The sequence below is a fragment of the Bactrocera oleae genome, chromosome 5, assembly GCF_042242935.1.
Source record: "Bactrocera oleae isolate idBacOlea1 chromosome 5, idBacOlea1, whole genome shotgun sequence".
In the NCBI taxonomy this organism is placed as follows: domain Eukaryota; kingdom Metazoa; phylum Arthropoda; class Insecta; order Diptera; family Tephritidae; genus Bactrocera; species Bactrocera oleae.
In genome coordinates this window covers 59,944,383-59,967,699 of record NC_091539.1, presented here as the reverse complement: position 1 = coordinate 59,967,699, position 23,317 = coordinate 59,944,383, and the positions used below count along the sequence as shown (strand labels likewise).

At 33.0% G+C, this 23,317-nt stretch overlaps 1 protein-coding gene across 7 annotated transcripts in view; it reads left to right on the top strand.

The window, feature by feature from the left end:
* sd (TEA domain transcription factor 1 homolog scalloped) overlaps positions 1–23,317 on the top strand; it is a 221,931-nt gene that overhangs the window by 156,685 nt on the left and 41,929 nt on the right. For all 7 annotated transcript variants that reach the window (XM_070110208.1, XM_070110209.1, XM_036362384.2 and 4 more), the window contains exon 3: positions 19,735–19,871. In XM_070110208.1, coding sequence (XP_069966309.1) covers positions 19,735–19,871 — 137 coding nt within the window. The remainder of the gene's footprint in view (positions 1–19,734; positions 19,872–23,317) is intronic.

The following is a 23,317-nucleotide window of genomic DNA, read 5'->3' as shown; positions in this document are numbered from 1 at the left end:
GCCATTTGTATATCGCATATTTGTATGCTGGCAGTCGTTAGTCCTTTGGTCTACCTTTGCACCCCTAAAAATTCCATACCAACAATCCACCACAACAAAGTCAGCCAAGTGAAACACCAGCACGATCGGCGAACACAAATGCGTTGCGTCCAAAGGCTACCACCATAAACCACCACTAAAGACATAATTATTTATATTTCCATATATGTATATATACATGTGTATGTGTGTGTGTGTATAATCACTGTGCGCCTGCATTACGAACGCACTTTATTGCAATTTCTAATTGGAAACGTTGATAAAAATAGCATTTCTAAGTGAGAAAGCACACATGAGCAGCTGAAATTCTATTTTTCGGGAATGCCAGAAACACATATGTGCACATGTATGCTATATATGTATAGCTACACTAGGCGAACTATGCAAGGTAAAGGGGCAATTGGAATTTTGGAAATTCATATGAGCGACGGTGGTTCGACAGCTGAAACATGCCGTACGCTAATAAACCGAAATAGAAATTGTTGAGGCGAAGGTGAAGCCGCTAGTTGGTGAGCGTTGTGTGAATAGGTGAGAGGGGGAAGGGGGCTACTGTTGAACAACCCTGCCCTATGGCACGACACGCTGAATGCTACCAACACAGCGCTAGCATGCATTTGGGCCAACGCAACGCGCTGGCGGCTGCTGCATATTTCCATAAAGGTCGCGGTGTTTGGGGTGGTTTTGTGTCGGGAATTTTTTCCAATAATAACGAAAAAAAATATACATGCTTGCGCGTAAAATGCGACATTTGCTTAAGGTAATGCTTGTGGTTGTTGTTGTTGTTGTAATGGTTATTGTTGTTGTAGGCATTCTCGAGATTCCCAAGATTCCGAAGGGGGCGCGACATGGACAAGCAGGCATAAAAAACACACATGCATATACACATAAATACATACACACACATACGCATATACAATACATATGCATTCATGCCCCGACGGCCCGAAATATGCCCAAAACCACTACAGTGCCACATAAAATTAATGAGAATTATGATTATTAATTGCGCGCTGCCAAGCGGCAAATATTGAGTAGGTGAAACGGGGGTACGCCGTAGACGCCGAGCGTACATTCATTGAAATTAGCGACCGCTCAACACAGGAAATGTCTAACAAACCACGTTTTCATGGCGTTCATTTGCCGCACACATACAAGAACAAAAAATAAACAACTCCTCACATATCCTTCGTAGCTGTCAAGGTGTTTTTGCGTATGAGTGTGTGTATGTGTGCGTGCAATTAGAAATACTCAAATGCTCAAATACTCAAAATTGAGTGGAGGAGCGCAAAAAGTATGAGTGATTTTGATTTCTTTCGAATTCTTATTTTGAAACGTATGCCTCACACAATCATACACACTCAGGATCTCAGACCAACAATCGTTTTGTCTCGACACAATTTCCTTGCAATCGCACACAAGCTCATTTGGCCGTTCGTAATTTCGCTTTCTCTCAATGCGCTCAATTTAGGTTGTATGTGAGTATATATATATATGAATATATATATACATATATATGTGTGTGTGTGTGTGTGGTTTGTAGCGCCACAACAATGAGTTATCCTGCGTTGCCGTGGCATTGCCTTTTGCCTTCGTTACACTGAAACAAACACACATACATACATAAATGTATACATATCAAACCCATACATACACTCTCTCGTCTCATTTGCTTTTTTCTCATTCTCATTATTATTGTTGTTGTTGTTTCTTTGATTATTTTCTTGGCTTTTTGTTATGAATCAACGCAGCAAATGCCTTCTGCTCGCCAGTTTCGTGTACGTATTCGTGCGTGGCGGTGGTGTTCGTGTCGCATTGTCCACACACAGGCGTTTAGCGAGTGTCCGTGCGTGTTGCGTATTTGCATTGTTGTTGTTGTGCGTGATATTTACTTTGCAATAATTTTCGTTATTATCTGGAAAGTTTCAAATCTAGGAGAAGTCAATTCTCCCACTCGTCGGAAAGTGTGTGAACGTCCTCATACAATAAAAAGCATATAAAAATGCAAAATATTTGCCAGTGAATTAACATACATATACGTATGTATATAAAAGATACATACATATTCCAAAGGATATACATATATTCAAACATACATATATATATATGCTTATTTTGTGCTAAAAACGCGCTGAAAACCCAGAAAAAAATATAAAAAAAATATTCAAAGTGCTTTTTTTTAAATTCTTTTTTGTGTTTTTTGTGAAAATTCAAAATTTATTCTAAACCTGAAGAACACGGCTCCAAAGTGGCGCCGTTATCGAAAAATATGGATTACCTTGAGGAATTTAGGGCCTTGTCTGGTGAGTCTATATCTCGTTCGAGTGCCTCGTTTATAAAAATTAGCAATAGCAGTAGAATATAAAAAAAAAAATAAAATAAAAGTAAAATATTTTTAAATTATTTTTTTCTCCCAAAAAAAATATCATACTTGTATAGAGAGCTATCCGCGTTAAGGCATTAAAAATAGTAGTTCTTATTTATTATGTTAATTCACATACTGTAGGCATGATGATATGCGTTTGTAATAATCGAGCTGGTAATAATAATACTAATAATCATACTAAAAATATTTGTATGTGAAATACATTTGATAGTAAAATTATATATGTATGTATATGCATATATTTTTCCTCATAGCGCCTATGTGGAATATCGAGCTTGAATATTGAATAAATTTCGTAAAGTTTTTGGACTTAATGTCTTAAAACAGGCGGCAACACTTGTCTGAAATAAGTCTGATGAAATTTTATTTAATGTTCAGATTGCTATAATTCATTTAGCTTCGACTAAATTTATTATAATTAATTTTTTCAAATAGATGGCAACACTTTTTCATAATATGTGTGTTAAAAATCTCTATTAAATCTATTTGATTTGATAGTCATATTGTAATAATCCATTTATTGTCCGTTAAAATTATTGGAACTAGTTTTGGCAATACTTTCAAAAATAGCACTAGTACAAAACTCTTTTTAACCTGTTTCATTTGATGTCCATATTGTAATAATGCATATATTTTCTATTTAATTGCAAATTTTTTATAAACAGTTGGCAATTCTCCTCAGAAAATATTATCAACTGTAAGCTTTTTGAAGGCTCATTAGTCTGAAACATACATATAGTCACATGCAAGTAATTTGTTTTCTCATATATCCAATTTTATGGTACTGAACGAGCGTTGTTATAAGTGTGGCAACTCCCCTCAAAATATTTTTTATCTGCAAGCCTTCTTAAACTGCTTCAATTCCATGCCTGTATTACTCTTTTTTTTCTCTTATCACCCAATTCGACTTAAATGTTTCAAAAAGGTGGCAAACTTCTGAAGACCCTGTTATACAAAATTTTAGTTTTATTGTTGTTTAATAAAATGTTTCTTGTTTAATAAAATGTAAGTAAGGATTATTTGGAATTTAAATTGTACTTAAAAACCATGACTAAGAAACGTTGCGTGATTGCATTCGTTATAAATTTGAATGCTGAATTTTTTCAGTAACTATGAGTAAGCTTTAGTGTTAAAATGTTTATGTTATGCAGATGGTGAAAAGTTCCGTAAGTTATTATTATAAGAAATTTACAAAAACGCTCTCACATCTTCAATGATTCATGAGAAAATGTAATGTAACTTGAATAAAGATCGTTCTTAGAAAATTTGTTTAACTTGAAGATCAAGTTATTGTTAACTAAAATATTTTTCATTTTAGTAAATATATAAATTGTAGTAATAATAAACCATAATTTAAACTCAATCAATACATTATATGCACCATAAATGTGCTCTTATTCTAGTTTCGTTAGTTCGACTGACGTAGAAATCGCATATAAACGTTTGCTTCAAAGAAATCTGTTCTCAAAACTTTTATTTATTTTTATTAAAATATGATATATGTTTTACCAAATTTTTTTTTTTTAATAAAATGAAACTCCATAACAACTTAAGTTAAAACCGTGATCTTTCGCTAAGCTAAAGCAACTTCCACAACTATATGTAGTGTAGATACTGCAAACTTACACAAGACAACTCCAAAAGGGTTAAGTCATTAGAATTCACTTTACAATAGAACCCTTGATTTTTTTTTTTTTGTACTCATCGAAATGAAAAAGATCTAGCTCAGGCCTAACGATTGCTATTTACATGAATGGACATTCACAACATATTAAATTTAAATCACTGAAAGCAACAACAAGTGGCCAAAAAAGTACATACAGAACACAAATTTCCACCAACTAAGGGTGCACCGAACTCATTTGCACAACCCTGCCACCCCCATCCCCATTCACATATTCGAACTCAGCGCACTATTTCGATGACCGAACGCCGAGATAGCTAAGCGAATTTAATAAAAACGTCAAAATGAATAGAAATGCGCACGAGTGAGCATCATTCATCAAATTCGTGAGTTATCTCCGCTTGGTGAAGCGTTTCTTTTGCTTTTTTCTTTTTTTGTATGCGTAAAATATAAAAGCACTTAATGAACCACAACTGAAGGTTGCTCCTGCAATGAGCACGAGTGAGGTAGGGGAAGCGATACAGCTGGCAGTTGACTGACGTTTAACTAAAGGCGCAATGACCCAGTGTTGCTCTGAAGCGCTCTGATAGAAGGAAAATAGAGAGAGGGAAAGGAGATATTAGATTACAAAACTAATAATCAGATGACCAATAGTTGTTATTTTGCTTGATTTAATAACCGGTTTTATTAAAGTTCGAAAGTACTGTTGAATGCCAAAAATGTTGTAGCTGTCGACAATATGATTACTACCTAGTTATGGTGGTAGTTACGCTAGTTTGGGGGTTAGTTTGTGTATAAATTTAATTGAAACCAAGTTTTTTTTTCTGAAAAGTAGTTTATAAAACTTTTAAAGAAGTTAATTTTATTGTTTGTGTTTACATAATTTCTAGTCCTGGTCAAGTTACTCAAAAATAACTATTTATTAAGTAGTTGTTTTGCCACTAGCCCAGAACTGGTTAACTAAGAGCGAGTTAGAAAATATATTTTGTGGTTTCTACCTATTTTTTATAATTAAAAAAAATTTTGAAAAATAAGTAACTAGTTATTTTGTGACTAGACCACAACTAGTTCTCTAGAAGTGAATTATGGCAAATATTTAAAAAAATTTGTTATTCAGTTACCTGACCCTATGAAATTAGCTTTATTTAAAAAAAAAACCCTCACTCGATTGGTTAAAAAAAACTTTTCAGTCGTTTTCCTGCTATAAAATCATCTCAGCTTTGATTTTGTTGTTAAATGTTTTTGTAACCAGCTTCAAATAACTCGCAAAAAACTATTTTCAAATTAAAAAATACTGAAAAAGTAATTGTTCTTAAACTAGTGCACAACTAGTTGTTTTTGGATGAGTCGCAAACTTGTATTAATATTTCTGCCGTACGCTTGTTTCCCTCCCCTCTACTAATAGTGCCGTTTTTATTACTTTTTTTTTTTTGGATAAAAATCTCGTTCCTTATCTCAACTTGTAAACTTTCCCGTTTACATATTTCACTTCAGCTGTAAGATATAATCAAGAGAGCAATTACTAACCCACAAAATAACAAAAAAAAATCGTTTATGCCAAAAGTACTCTACATAGCATGCTTTCATGCGCAAAAATAGCCTAGAAATTGGAATTGAAAACACACACATACACACATGTAAACACACATACACACTCTTCAAACGCCTGCTGACAAAATGATTTAAATTTACATATTATATGGTATATAAGTATATATTTATTATTGTTGTTGTTTTATGTTATTTCTCTAACACACGCACTTGCACATAAACAACAACAAACAAACTGTGACACAACAAAATGTGTCAGACTCAACTGGTTCCGAAAGTGGCAGCTGTCAGCATGCTTTCCAGTAGATTGAGACGATGACGGTGAATTGGTGGAGGTGGTGTTGTTGTTACTGTTGGTGACGGTGGTGGCCCTGCCATTGGTGGAAGGCTGCAAAGAATTTTCTTTTATGAAGAGTCACAACAACAACAACCACAACGCATTGCAAATTGTTATATTCGTTGGCCTGTCTGCTAGCGAAACTGCCCTTCAATGTTCGCCGGCGCGCGCCTTCGCTCACAATCGAAAGTCACCCCTTAGGCGAGGCGTTTTGACAAATGCGTAAAATGAAAAAGCACTTGAGATTTGCCTTTCAAGTGCATTTTTTACGCATTTAGCAAATAATTTGTATGCTTAAATGTTTCAAAACAGTGACACAGCGCGTGTGAGTATATGCGTATGTAATATACAATATTTAATATATGTATATCAGCCTTCGATTTATTGTAATTTATGTGAATATAATAAAAATGTATATTTTTTTAATCTATCCATAATCCCAAAATAAAAATCAATTCATACACCCATAAACACCTACAAATACATACATACATACAAACATACATATATATGCATATTTCGTTGAAATGTGTGCCCACCCTTGGTATGTGCGGAATTTGTGCGAGCAAGTAAAAAAAAGTTATGCCAAAAATTCGCTTGAATATCATTAGGAATCGTATATATATTTGTATATGTGTGTATTTGTATTTATTTATATATTATATATATATATATATATATATATGCGTATGCAAATGATGTGTCCCGCTTGTGACAAAATATGAATTTAAATTTCCATTTACTTGCAATCATTCGCACATAAATATACGCACCTTTTTAAAAATACCCTGTACGAAATCGTGCAGTGAAATTTTTGAAATATGATCAATAATTCCCTAACATAGGACCATAAATGTTAATTAGACACCACAAAATTAAAACAGTTTTTCATACAAGAACTTGGTTTTGGTCGGTCGGTTTGTATGGCAGCTATATGCTATAGTGGCTTGATCTGAACAATATGTCCGCAGATTGTAGTGTTATCACGCACAATTATTTATACAGTAAATTTCGTGAAGATATATTGTCAACAAAAAATTTTTTCCACACATTAACTCGATTTTGAACGATCAATTCCTATGACAGCTACATATGTATATCCTATGGTAATCCGCTGTTGATGGCTCTGACAAATAAGCAGCTTCTTAGTAAAGAACGGACATGTGACAATTTCAGTTCGATATCTCAAAGACTGAGAAAATAGTTGGCGTATGAAAACTTTATAAACAAAAAAGGAAATATTTTACAAAAATTTTGCTTAAGTAACAGCTATTTTATTGTGCTAAAAGCAACCAATTCCACCAAATTTACCGCAAATTTTTGGCACTATAAAGAAAAATTTCTCACAATTTCTTTTTAGAAATGTAATTTTTATTTTTAAATATCTATATATAAAAACATATTTACATGTATATGCTCGCACTATAATCTCCGCACTGCAATTTTTTCCTACTGGCTGCATACTCGTGCTTATTGTATTGGTTCCAATTAGAGTTCATTGCTTTCAATGCTTTGCTTTTGACTTAGCTTAAGCTGCCAAAAAAAATTACGAGCCAAGCTGCGATATGGCGCGTTTACGCGTCAGCGGGAATTTACGTCTTTATCAGTGGGCTTTACATACTTATATATAGTTTTTTTTTTTTAATTATATATTTTAATGCGAGCGAATGTTTAGCGATCTTTATCCTAACTTTAGATTTACAATAAAATAAAAAATTTTAACAATATAAAAATAAAATTTCCGCATTTTTCAAAATTTTTTTTAAGTTCCAATTGTGGAAACCATTTTTTATTATTAAATATTAAAAATGATCGCGTTCGAAAAAGATTTTTTCTCAGTCAATGCTAACAAGTGTACCGTTTGATCTAATTACTTTTGCATACACTTATTACGAGTATCTGTAGACCTTGGCCGGTAGCTTTGAGGTACTTATTAGGTGACTTACTTTGAATGGATGCAAAAACCTCATGATGAATTTTAGAAATTGGAAATTGGTTATTTTTTTGAAAGAAATATATTTTGTGACTTCTTCTTGTATTTTATTCGCCTTCTTTTTAGTAAAAATGCCGCTTCTCTCTAACGATACTGTCAGTGACGCGATTCATATCCGAAATATCAATTAAATGTGGTATAACCCATTCACACTTCTTCTTGAGAGTCTCTGTTGTCTTCTTCAGGGTAAGACGAAAAATTTCTAGGACAATGTTTTGTATTTCATCGATGTTATTGTCGTGAATGATAATACGATGTACATATGTACTGTATGTTTTCATTCTCACATTGATTCGTTACTGCGTTTCAAGAATAAGTGAGCGATAACGGTAATGAAGTTCACCAATAATTATGTAGAGCGAACAAACATAATTAACATAGATGTAAACACTCGTAGAAAAGTCGTATAATAAGAAAGATGGATAAAAGAAAAATCAAACAAAAGTACTTATCATAATCATGATAATAACAATAGCTGTCTTCGATTCGCCAAACGTTACAGATGTTGAAACAAAAACGGTGGTGCAACTCTGCGCTATTATGTCTACTGACGCACGCGAAATAATGTTATGATTCTTTCTTTTTAAAAGAATACGGTAACACTATATCATATAGCTGTCATACAATACGAACTCAAGTACTTGTATGAAAAACTTTTTCATTTGAGGAGATATCTTCACGAAATTCATCATGGTGTATTATTTAAAGTAATGGTGTAATCTACGAAGAAATTGTTCAGATCGGATTGCTATAACATATATGTAGATAGCTATCATACAAACTAACCAATCAAAATCAAATTTTTGTGAAGGGTATTATAGCTTCGGTGCAACCAAAGTTATTTTACTATTTGATTTACTTATACTAAATCTCAATATATGCTGATATGATTATGCAAATTTACATATGTACATATGACTCTTATTAAAAAATCATAAGTCGGAAACTTCAGTCAAACTTTTTAGCTGTTTGTAAGCTATCAAAGCTAAAAACTAATAATAAATAAACAAACAAATAAATAAGTAATAAAAAAATAATATAAAATAAATTTTGAAACAAACCTTAACATTATTAATGTGAACCAATTATTTTTTTAAAAATTTTGTATACATTTTTTTGCTTACCAAGTTACCAAACTGTCATGATATTAGCATAATTTATTTGAAAGTTAACACAAATACGTAAATGAGATTTGACGATAGCTCACTATGTTAGCTTAACGACAAACAGCAGACGAGTTGATCGTGTGAATGGTAAGCAAGAGTAGAAGCTTTTTTCTTGCACCGCAGTTACGGTTACCGGTGCACCTTATAGAAACGGGCAACCAATTGAAATTGTAATGAGTTTTTATGTGTATATGTGTATGTATGCATGTTTTATTTGTGTATATTTATGAATTTATGCCAAGCAACAGGTGCGCATGCGATTTATATCGTTTAGAGGGGGCATATGTTTCAATGTATGTGTGTATGTCTGAAAACTCATTTTTAGCCCTTTTTGTAATTGTCAAACGCTGTTGATTCACTAAAAACTCCAAAATCGTTGATTTCTCAGAAAAACTTTTGATTTTATCCAACCGATAAAAGCTAATAATTTATGCAAAATGCGCTTTTGATAAACAATTTAAATATTTTTCTAATTTTAAATACACCATTTAAAAGGTATTATTGACCAATCTGATTATTATTTTCATTTCTGACATTTTCACATATTTCTTTCATCTCTCTTAACTCCGTCGTGCGGCTCAATTAATTAATTGCTTATGCAAAACAGCTGTGTAGCGCTTTTTTGTTGTTCTGATAAGCCAAAATATGCGACAGCCAAGCAATTTGAGTCACAGCAGAGTGGCGTGTTTGCATTTTCTACATTTAACAAACGTATTGTTATGCAAAGAGAAGAAAACACTTGTAATTTAATTTGATGTTAATGCGCTTGTCGATAATAACAATAACAATAACAACAACAATAGCAACCAAAATTATTAAAAGCTACTGGCTAAGCAATTGAGGTTGCAATAACTTTTGGCTTATATGGTATATATAAAAACAATATATACATATTTGTGTGTATCTATGCATGTATACAAGTACACAGGTATACATTTACATATATATAAGTATATATGTATATTTATATTTGTTTAAATGTGTGCAGTTGGTCAGCTTATTGCCGTAACTTCATTTCTTTGTCTCTTCCACAAATTCGTCTGTACAAATATTTGTTTGCTTGTTGTTGTTCTTACTGTTATTTTGCGCCCTTTTCATTAGAAATGCCAAACACGTTTCTCACTTACAGGTTAATGCCTCTAAAATTATTTACGCACAATTTTTGTTAATGAAAAAAAGAACCAAACAAACAAGCAGTGACTGGCAAGAAAAAATAAATCTAAAAATTAATTAAAAATAATGCGTTTTAAATATTTTGTAATTGAACTAAGATTAAAACATCAAACTTATTTTTTAATATTTTTTTGTAAAATTTCTACCCTAACGAAATACTTTTCGTGAAATTTTAACAATAAAAAAAAATTTTTAAACTGCATTTTACACTTACGCTCTTTTAAAAACTGAAAATGCAACTCTATATTTAAATACTTTAACCACACATATTTTTCAGCAACTTAGTCATCAATAATTATATTTTATGCTTCCTGTACGAATGTACTCAAGCGAATTAGAAGCGTTGAATCTCTTTCTCCATAAATCCCACAACACAACCTTTCGTATGTTGACTCACCACACTGGAGGCTACAGTGCTCAAAAATGTATAGCGCTCAACGCTATGCAGTATTTCATTAAATCTTACCACAAAGGCGGCGACATTATTAGCGGGACCAACTAAGGCTCCATCATTTGATTTATACACTAAACCCGGAGCTAACTATCTAATAGCTACATATCTCCAATGCCATCTTTATCCTTGTAAATTTTGTGCTATTTCGCTACTTTACTTACCTAATAGCAAACTAGGCATTTTAATAATGTTTTTTTTCTTAAATCTTTTTTCGATATTTGTTCCTCCCTCACTTTGATTTGGGTCATTACCGTAAATACCTGCCAATGTCACTTCAAACAATTCGCCGCTGAGCGAAGCAGCAAATGTATGAACGAACCTAGCAGCTAAGTGAAAAAGTAAGAAAAAAATTTATGGGAAAACCGTTTAGATGCTTATCGCCAATTCTTAGAAGGACATTCGAACACGACGACTGGCAATTGATTTTATTTGAGCGCGAGCACTCACATACATAGCCGCCATTAATGGTGTTCTCTTACTTTGTGAATGAATGAATGACGGATTTTTTTTCTTAGTGTCGATATGCTTTAAAGGAAATACATATACATATTGATATCACTACATATATAATGGGATATTTGTAAATATATATTGTACATATATTTCACAGGGAACTCATTATATTATTTTGTGTACGCCGGCAATAAATGTGTCAAATCTGAAAACACATATTATTTTATAAAAAATTCAAAGTTTGTACATGCAATTTATTAAAAGTTGATATTTTACTTTGTAAAAGTTGAAGTTGAATACTGCCTTTTCCTTGCTCTTGTCTTTCATACTGCACCAGCTTAAGCTCAAACTCTAATCCGATTACTCCGAAACTACTACAAAAAAATTCATAAATACTTCAGCAACCACTTTCGACAACTCAGTCCTATATCTATATTTAAAGAAAGGTTTATGAAAAGAGACTTTCCGCACAAAAGTCTGTTCTTAGAATCTTTAATCACACAAGTTGCAATATTTTTCTGAAAGGCCTCCACGAAGTGCTATATTTCCCAAGTACTAAAGCTAATTTTGTATAAAAATAAATTTAATTTAATCTTAAAAATAAGACTGAGCTCTCTTCTAAGTTACTGCATTTGTAAATTGTCAAGCAATATCACACCGCTCTCATTCACCTTAGATACCGTATATATTTACGGTTATGAAATCACTTTAGTCGTTTCGTCGCCAACGATTTCGTAGTACCGCTGCTTCAATTGCCAATCTTTGGTAGGAGACTTCTTTAATAAAGGAAGAGTGAATGCTAGATTTTCTCTTATTGGTAAATTTTCATCGAAAACCGGTTGAGAGAATCTCAAAAACAGCAACTACATAGACTCTTATTTTTGAGCAGTAATATCCTCATATAATTATATCGAACAAATAATTTATTTTGAAAAAAATTTTATCTTGGAGAACTGGATATTCTATTAAAATGTTGATAGAATTACAGTTACAACAAAGTATCTACTCATAACTTATTACCCGACTATTTCAATTATACTGGGTTCAGATTTTCCAATCATTATAAATTACTGTACGCCAAGCAAGAATATTCATCGAATTTGTACATAATACATGTAATTCTATATCCTATTATGTATATAGATAGACCTACTTTTTTGGATAAGTTAATGTGGTCAGATAGAGGCTAGATGCTCAAGATAAATATATTATAATCTTCACAACAATTTTTGAAAAAAATAGCTAAAGCAAATGCACTAGCTTCGTTCAATGACTTTACCAGTTAGTACTTTTAGCGAAAGCGTAAAAAAGATATATAAAAGATGAGTGAAAAAGTAAGTTATCCCGAAACGGAAAATACAAACAGAAATATTATTATCTAAGCAGACGGCGTTTACTGTGATTCAGCATTACTTTAATAACGGCGACTTTCCGTTAATTGAATTTACAAATATAGAAATTCATGCCAGGTTGTTACGCTCTCGAATCCACTCTCTCAAAATTTTTTTTTAGTTATTGAAAGCATTTTGATATAATTTATAAATGATTGCCTACTTCTTGGCGCAGTAGCAGTAAAACTTGAAACTAAGACAATTTCCAAAATAAATAAAATTATCAAATTGGGTTCAAGGAAATGAAATAATAGGAGAAATAATAAATAACTAATGTGAAGATGAATGTCAAATGAGTTTGGAAAATTGAGAATGGAATTCTCTTACTACCAACTAACTGAAATACATACATATTATGTATAGAATAGATCTTCACAACGAAATAAATATTTTCTCAAAAAATTACGCTTAAATATCGTTTATATACTTGATCAATTATTTCAAATAAATATTATTGAATACTAAGAATGAATGTGTTGTAAGTAAGTATGTTTTCTTACATTTCAAACCCAATTAACTTACTTGCGCGTATGAGTACATTCATACGGTTTTATACGCAGTTTTTGAGATATCGATCTTACATTTGGCAGACGTTCTTTTCTCCCCAAAAGGTTGCTCATTTGTCGGAAACCTCCATATCGAAGCATCATATCATATAGCTGCCATACGAAGTGACCCTTAAAAAACAAGTCCTTGTTGAAAAATTTTTTTATTTGACAAAATATCTTCACGAAATTCGACACAGATTATTGTGTGAGGCAACGCTTTAATAGCTGAAGGTATTTTCCAAATCGTACAACAATAAAATATAGCTGCCATACAAACTAACTAACCAAATTCAAGATAAACTTCTTCTTATACCCTGTTATGCTATTAAAAATGCACCAGTAAAGGGTATTATAGCTGCGGTGCAACCGAAGTTAACGTTTTTTCTGATTTTTTTTTTTATCAAAAATGCATTTTATGCATATTTATTTACCTCCTCGGCTGTCTTCTGCTTGCAGCCAATTCATTTTATTTCATTCACTCTCGCGCACATAAATTACCTTGTATAATATAATATATTGTATTTGTAGTTAAAGCAAAGTAAGAAGTATTTATGCACGTATTATTTACAGCTAGAAAAATGGCAAACACTGCATTTTACCAGCGAGTACAAGTGCACTCACCTAGCACACACACGCGCCACTCAGCGCTCTTGCTTTGACTACGCTTTGACGTCACATTTTTTATATTTCACACACGTTCTCGGTTAATTCGCATGCATTTGGTCACACACACCTACATACATAAGGGAACATTGTTGTTGTTATTGTTGTTTATACGGGAACATTACCTGTGGTTGTATATAAATGTGTATGTGAGTGTAAAGATGGGTATATGCGAAGGTATGTGTGTGTGAATATTTCTAAAAAAAAGAATTTTGTAGATATTTTGTATACAGTGCAAGTACTAAGAACCAAACCACATACTTATATACCAGTAAGTGTATGTATATGTGTACATATGTGCACACTCGTATAAATGTTTATTTGCGTGTCCCTCAGTTCGGCAGCAGTCCGCATGTACGTGCAAATACCGAAATTTCCGCACATAATAAACTAAAGTGGCGGCAGTCCAAGTGCAGGACATTCATTCATACACTCAAATAAGTGCGCAAATTTGTGTGTGTGTGTGTGCTCATCTACATAAATAACGTTATGTGTGACAATGATGCATGGCATGGTTGCCGCGTGACCGGCGCGTCCTCGCAACGTGAATGTCCAAGCGAGCAGGTCTTGAGCGCTTAGCTAACTGACTTTTCTTGCATACACACACACACACAAACACACAGGCAGACTTGCATTTCTGTCTTTTCGTTTTCAGCACTTGAGTAATGAATAAATTATTATTTCGCTAAGCGTGTGGCGCTTGGATACAGCGCTTGTTGCAGCTATGCGGATTATATTTCAAATGCACGAAAATACAACAAATGCAACAGCAGAGTGTGGACACTGGCGTGTTGCATTTAATTTAGTTGCTAGCTTATTTTCAACATATGCTGTTGTTGTTGTTATTTTTCTTCTTTTTGTTGCTGTTTTTTATTGTTATTGTTGTTTTCTATTGTTATTGTTTTTGTTGTTGTTTGTTATTGTCGCTGTCGCTTCTTGTTGTTGCAATTTTATTTGTGTTGTTGCTTTTTTTATTATTATTGTCGAAGATAAGCGAGAAAAATTGCAATAACTTTCATATGTTAGCCACAAACATAAATCAATATGAAAGTGTTGAAGCTTACACTCACACTTACATACATTCTACAACACACACACATATCTAGTGCATTTGTTTGTATGTTTGTGTGCATATTCCTTGTGCCCTTTGCTCCACATCGCTAGTATCGTATTGCTCTCTTTGTGTTGCTGCTCAGCTGTCAGTTGCGATGGAGGCGCGGCTTGCTTACAAGTGCATAAATTCCATTACAACAACACTCACAACTATTGTGCATATTAAAAACTGACAGTGGCAACAGCGCGCGCATAAATAATTCACCGAAACAAAATTTAATCAACGCGACAGTTTGATCGCGCCTTAAACGCATTGAACGCCTCTGAGACGTCACTTCTGAGAATTGTTTGCTGTTTGATTGCTTTAAATGATATTAGTTCCAACTTTATAATAGAAACTGAGTGATTTGTGGCTTGGTGTATCTAATAATAAGGAAGTTCTAGCTTTAAAAAGATTAGCTTTTGCTCTGATAGTGATATTATATAAGCTTTTCGAGTACACTTCGGTATCTCCGAGCACAACGGCAACTCTTACGCTAAAGAATTGCCTTATTGAACCAAAATATGCATATAACACAGTTTAGTCATCGTAATATTTGGAAAATGAACCACGCCTTTCACACTTTTAAATAAACTATTTGTCTTACTCCAAATACTGATCCTACGAAGCTTCTTTATCAAAACTTAGTCATAAGATTTTCAACATGATCTGCTCTCATCCTACAAAGGCGCAGACAGTGGAGTCCATTTCCAACCTAAACCGACGTTCAAATGCCAGAATTTATTATGAGCCGTCTCGGCGATTTCAACTTGGTACAGGCCCTTACAAGGAGTTTCGATGTCATATACACATCCGTAATAATAATTTAGAAATAATCAGCGAAAATATTAAATAACTACAGAACTTAAGTCACCCGAAATATTACTGGTTTTTATCGTCATTAAGCTTGTAATATACACATGTATTACTGACCCATCATTCTAGTTAGACGAGGATTTTTCTGGGCTCTGTGTTTTTAGATTTTTCAAACTTGCTTCATTTTTGGATACAGATAACATATACTAGAAAATAACTTTTGAATTAACCCACTCAAAGTAGATTAGGTCGACAAAGGTTCACGTAGGAAAAATATGTCGGATAAAAATATACTTCGGCTACCTATACATATTTCAGCTGCCAAATTTCCGAGTTTTTATTTTTAATGAAGAATTTTTATTTAAGTAGTAATGAAATCATTCACTTATTATCTATTTTCGAACGACAGTTATGTAATTTTTCGAAGTTCCTCAAAAAAATGTTTGTCCCTGGAAGGGTTAATCTGCTTTCTTGAGTTAAAGTCATCAAAAAGTGCTGTGAACCGATTGCTCATCTCTAGAATTATTTTTATTGAAGCCCTACGAGTTCTAAATTTAACTTGAACTTTTTCTTTTGGAATCTCTCGCGGTTATTATCTAGAATATTGATCGGCTGGTCTTGAGATTGTTTTTAATAAATACATATAAACTTTCTTTATCATATCTCGTAATATTTTGCCACAGAAAAATGCTCCTTACTTATTTCCATCCATTTTTACCACTGTTTTTACTTTTAATACTCACAATTATTTCAACATTTGTAGCAAAACTTCTACCATACACTCTCAAATGCATATTTGAAATTCAACATTTTTTCAGTGCTTTGACACAAACAACACGCTTGAAATATCCACAAAATATGAAAAAGTGGAATTTATTTTATGTATATATTCTCACTTAAAATTAAACTAATGGCAAAAGGGTTGTGTAAATTCAAAGCAACAACTAAGTCAGGTGCTTGTCAAAACGCCCTCACACATACATGCACAGATATTTGAAAATTTTCCTTGTGGATAACAAAGGTTGGAAAATGAAAATCTTTGCACCCCTAAGCATTTTTATGTAAATCTATGTCAGTGTGTAGGTACTACATTCTTCAGTTATTGCTCTAAAAGCGGGGTAAAGAGTTTGCTACTAACAACTGTTGGAAAGTTTACTCACAAGCAGCACCAGATAAAGGCAAAATATTACAAGAAAAATTCGGTGCGAATATCAAAGCAAAAGAAAGAGCGTTTGCTCACGGCATTTCTGAGTTGTACAGAAATATGAAAGAATTCTTTTTATTTTCTGCTTAAAATTAAAAGCCGAATAATTTTTGTAGTGGAGATTGAGTAAGTAAGGTAAGTGAAAATAAACAATGGTGGGCAATTTTTAAATGCGTTTAGGAGAATTTAATTTTATAGTAATATATAAAATGTAATATGAATTATTTGAGTTGCATTTTCTGAGTGAAAATTTTAAATATTTTAACAAAAATATTGTAATATTTTAAATAAAATTTTGTGCATCTATGACTTTAAAAATGCGATTTTTTTCAGGAGTATTTTTAATACCTATCATGTATCTCACATATATATATAAATTTTCAAAAATTAGTTGAAATACTAATACTTATGAGTCAGATGCCTTAGAGCCTCGAAAAGCTCCTTTAACTCGCAATGGAAATACAAAATCTAATGAAATGATCCTTCTTAAAATCGTATTTAAGGCATTCTTGTATCTCTTAAATATATCCCTCAATACTCTTTGAATGTATGTAACAGCTAGTTTTGTGACTTGAAAGAGCGTTGGACTTGTCAATTCAGCTTTTATAATGTCTTTCTATCGGGTTTAGGGTAGTAGCGCCATTAAGCACATTATATGAGTCTACATTTTTTCCATACAAAAAAAATGCGTCGCTTTTTAAATTTTATATAGAATAGTATATAGATTGGGATTGCAACAAAAATTTAGCGTTTTAAATTACAGCGCCATCTAGAGCGAGCTTTTACTATACAAATTTATATTCAGTCTCAAAATCAATTCCCTGCATGGAAAACTTTTTTCTCTGACAAGGCATGTTCACACAAGTTCCAAGGCAATACTACAATATCCAAAGAAATTGTTCAGAACGGATCACTTTAGCATATAGCTGTCATTCTTAATTAAGTTCTTGTACGAGTATAGCATCTTTTGTATATATGAAGGGTATTACAGTTTCGATGCAACCGAAGTAACGGTTTCACTTGTGTTATTTAGCTTTACTCATTGACTAATATTTCAAAATACAATAAAAAAGCTTAAACGGCGTATATATTAAATTTTGTTTTTGTTTTATGAAGTTCCTAAGAAAAAAATTTAAAAACACGGTAATAATTAAATTTGATGCCGTAAGCGCTAATACAGTTTTGCCAACAACACTATTACCTCATCCGCCCGCAAAAAAGAAAGAGATCGACTTTATTTTTTGACGTCGTAGAACGAGCACGCTTTCGCACATTTGACAAATAAATCAACTCTGCTGAGTGACGCCACACAAACAAACACACACACAGCGACAACGGCACACACCCATGTGAAAAAAATTTGCTAATAGCCGTAACGAACGGACGACGGTGGATGGCGGGACGCAGGCAAAAGTCAACTGGACATTTGGCAGTCGTCAGCAGACAGCAGACAGTTGGCAAATTTTTGTGGCTACTGCAATGTCACACATCAATTACCAACGATGACGACGGCCGCAGCGCTGGCGACGACGGCGTTGGAGGCGAACAAACGCTAATGCAACACTGTCGCAATAGCATCGCCTGTTTTCGGTTTTTCGTTTTGCCGACAGACTCCGGCACTTCAAGCAGCGTGATTGAACGAGACACAAATTGCCCGACTGACGGACGGACTGACTGGCACACCGACTGAGTTGCATAGACAGGGTTAGGCGTGAGTCCATGCACGCTGCTAAATCACGTTTTCAAATGCTTGCTGGCGGTGAATCTGTGTGTGTGTGGGTGTGCTCATATGTTGGTCACTCGCAGCGCATCCGCCCACTGGAAACATGCAGAAAATGTCAAAATCACAAAAGGCAATAAACTGCATGCGAAATTGTGCACATTTTTCAACAAAAGCGTCGAGTATTTTTTCACTCTCGGAAACTCCGCTTTTTTTGACTGACGTGCATACATTTATATTAAGTCACTTTTTCAAGCGGCAGCTTTGTGTTTTTTTTTTTTTTTTGTTGCGATGCCCGAGAGTGTTGCAAAATTGTATTCTACGCCTACGCTGGACCTGTCAGTTTGATTGTGTTTGTTAGTAGAGCCTTTTTCGCCAGTGTAGACTTCGAAAAAAAATTCTCAAACAAAAATGTGTGCAAAAACTGCAACACTGCACTGCAGTCGTAGATTAGCTGTAAACTAACGAGTTTGTCACACATAAACTACAAAAAAATTTTTAGTATTAACTTGTGAAATGGTAGCAGCTGCCAATAGAAATGTCAAAGTCAATACGAAATATAACGCTGCGCTCAGAAAAAAGTGCAGTTGGAGGCAAAAAAGAGAAGTGTATGGCAACAGATTTCAACTTCAGTAAACTAAAAGCATTATTTATAAATTAGTGAAGGAGTTATTGTTATTATTACTATTTTTTAATATAGTAAGAACTCGCTAATACGTTCTAAATCATAATAAGTTAGTAGTAGGTCTTTACATGCCTATTTTCTAGTATTAACTTACTCACATACTTAGAAACAATATTTTGAAAAGATTTAGCTGTAAAATGTTTAGTTTCATTCAAAGAGTTTTTACTGTATTTTTAACTTTTCACTAAAATTTCTATATTATCTTCGTTTATTTGTCTTGAGATCCACCAAAATCAAGATAACAAAAGCACATTAATATATTCGATTATCTTCTTTAAATGTTACATTGAAAATATATATTTATATATTTTTCCCAATAATTTTTATAAGCAATCTTTAAAATTCTTCAATAACATTATTTTTTATTTTTCCTCCTTCTAACACCTTACAAATTCACTTATTAGCTATGTTAAAACTAAACTTTTAATTGTTTTCTTTCAGACGGTATAGTCGGACCCGGCACCATTACGTCGCCGTGGCCACCGATGGGTGCCGGCCCGCCCGGTGCGCTAGGGCCGGCAGATACAAATGGCAGTATGGTGGATAGTAAAAATTTGGATGTCGGCGATATGAGCGACGTAAGTAAAATATTTACATACATATTTTTTGGCATTTTTAGTAGATACTATTAATATGAGCAATACTACCGACTGAAAAAATTGCCAAGCATAGGAAGCATGATCTTTAAATAAATAGTGTTTCGTAAAAAAATTTACACTTCAGAGTGTCGTCGAAAATCAAAAAAACGTTTCTTTTTTTTCAATCATTATGCGACAAATACATCAAAGATGGTCATGTAAAAATTTCACGTCGATCGGTCCAGCCGTTGGGAGAAATTGTCCTCACCGGCTCTGAAAATAGCGCTTAAAGTCTTGAGAGCCGATTAATCTAAGTTAAGAAATGATTACAATACGCCCATATCTCCGAAACTGCCGGATAAACTTCAAATGTTCAGAGAATATTTTCAAATATACCTAAATACATAAGTACATTCGATATATATGAAAAAAAAAACAATTTTTGAAATGTAGTGCAAGTGGATATAACCCTTTAAACCAAAATAAAATCTTCGTTAGACCAGATTTAATTTATACAGTGTATTCCGATTCTAAACTAGAGATAAGGTTAAGGTATATCGTTTGTTAATACTATTGGCATTGCTTGTAAATGCCGCTTAATTAAATATTCAAGGAATTCCGCTTAAGTCCCAATCCTTATTCGTACACAGGTCCAAGTCGTTTTTATTTATGTAGACTGACTGTTTCGGAAATGTATGAAATGGTTTATATCTGTTTGGCAGAATATGACATTTAAGGTTCTCAACAATGCGCTTTCTCTTTCTGTTACCTTCTCTCTCTTCTATTTTAGGATTTCTACACTCTGCTTTCTCTTATCTCTTCTATCGCTCTCTCTATGTTTCATAGCAATTGTCAAGCTCGAATGGCATTTTTCAAACTATGGTATAATATTAGCAACTAAAAATGCTCAGTTAAATCAAAATACGCAAAAAAAAAAGAATTTTATGCTTAATTCGGGACAAACTCTCAAAATTCAATTTTTTACGGAAAGAAAAAAAATTGTATGTTCCTTAAATATCAAAAAATGTAATCAAATCAAACATATTTGGAGTTTTGATAAAAAAAAATCTTGCCAAATGACAAGTTTAAAGTCCATTAAGTGGCACACCTCCCTATTAAAATATATTGTGCTTAAACTGACTTCCGGTTAAAACAGTGCGCCGTTTTAAAAAAAGATTGAATTTGACCTAAAATTTAGGTAATTTTTTGCCGGATCATTTCTCAAGTAATTTTGAAAAATGTAGTCTTGAGAAAAATCCGAATAAACTGATAGAGCTCATTGAACCAAGCGGCTACACTTTATGGTAAACACCTGTAACTCAAAAATTAGTAAGATATCGATAAAAAAAAATATATATTTTGCTATTCATAAAGGAAAAAAATTCATATAAAAAAATATTTTTTTTTTTAATTTCCAAATTCTGCCCACGTAGCCCATTTGGTATAGCTTCCCCAACTTTACCTTGCTTCGCCATAACAACGAACCAACACGAAATTTGATAATTTAATCCAAATTCATGCTGTCAAATAAATCACAACCAACTACCACACACATAAGTAAATGCACATAGAGACACACACATACATAAGCGCAACTAACTAAAATGGCACTTAACTCAATTGCAATTGAACTCCATTTTGGTTGTTTAGGCGCGCAACCGCAAACGCAAAACTGCACGCAAAAACAATAAAATACCAGCAACAACAACAATAACAATAACAATAAAAACAACAAAAGTATGCAATTAAATGTAGAATCAAATGAAAAATGTAACAAAATAAGCGCGAAAACGTTAATGTAACAATAAACGCATGCGTGTGTGTGTGTGCGTGTGTTGGTTGCGTAATAAATACCGTGTAATAAAAAACCAAAATAAAATACAATTAAACACAATACGAGTTAATTTTCAAATATGCCTGCAATTTCATTTGACCACAAATATGTTTGCAGTCAATTTCGGATATCAAATAGAAGGCACACACACACCAACACACATGCACATACGCCAAAATGTATGCATATGTAAATAATATTGCGCAATAAGTCGTTGATTGTATGCATGTTGGTGTGTGTGTCATGATTCTAATGTCGCTTTGGTGTTGCAGCAAGGCTCTTCATAACTGTATGCATGCGCGTGTGCATGTATACGTGTGTGTGACTATTTGGCTGTGTGTTTGTGTTGCATATGTCGCAGGCTCCTTCAAATATTATTAACTTCATCAATGTAATTTGACACTGGCGCTGCCAACAGCAACGGCAAAGGCAACAATGACAACTGCAACAACAAACAACAACAATAACAAAATAATAAGAACAGCAACAATGTCTGCATGTGACAATTTTGTATTATATTACCGCAGTCGCAGCCATAACCGTTACACCGTGTGTCGCACACATCCCCCTCATATGAGCTCCCCCCCAAAAAAAAACCCGCACATTCGGAGAAGCAGCGCATGGCCGCCACTCCATCAGCAACATCAATAGCAACAGTTGCCGAATGTCAATGTTGAACCGTTAGATTGGCATCTCTTTCAGGTGGTCGCTGCTTTCTGCTAAATGGCGTTGCCACCGGTCTTCACTGACGAAACTCCAGCTCAGAGGCACATGCATTATAACATAGTAAAGAAGAGGCGTATGTATGTACAACGGTACGCGAGCGTAGGTGTAAATTTGCACATGTATGCGTGCTGCTGTGTGTGGATGTGTGATTGTGCTCTGCTTTGTGCAGCTACTCAAATTGCTCATTAAAACTCATTGACAATTAAAGCCACTTGAATTTACACGCTCGAGTGCCACACTTTTGTTGCTGTTGTTGCATACGTTATAACGAAATTCATGGCTGCAGCGAACGAATGAACGAACGACGATGCTGCACTTCAACATATCGCCGACTGGCATCATTAATATCAGAAGCGTTGTCGTGGTAATGTGACGATGCACAGTGGGTTGAAGGAGATGAAAAATGGCTACAAGAAATAACATTAAAAAAAAATATTTTAAAAATTAATTGTAAAAAATATTATTAAAAAAAATCAAAACTTAATACAAATTATTTGTAAAATAAATATAAAAAATTAAAAATTAATGGAATTCAATTGGTAAAAAAATTTATAAAAAAAAATTTATTAAAAAAACTAACTATAAAGTATTTTATATTGCTTATAATAATTAACTGTAAAAAGAATTGTTTTATTAAAGTTACGCAAATAAAAAATTAATATAAATTATTTAAAAAAAAAAATATAAAAATTTAATAAAAACAATTTGTAAAAAATAATATAAAAAATCAATAAAAACAATTTGTAAAAAAAAATATAAAAAACAATAAAAATTTAAAAAAAATAATAACAGTAAAAGTATTTTTTATTGCTTACAATATATATATAACTGTAAAAGTATTATTAAAATCTTTCTTTTAGTAATTAATTTTTTAAATTTTTTTTAA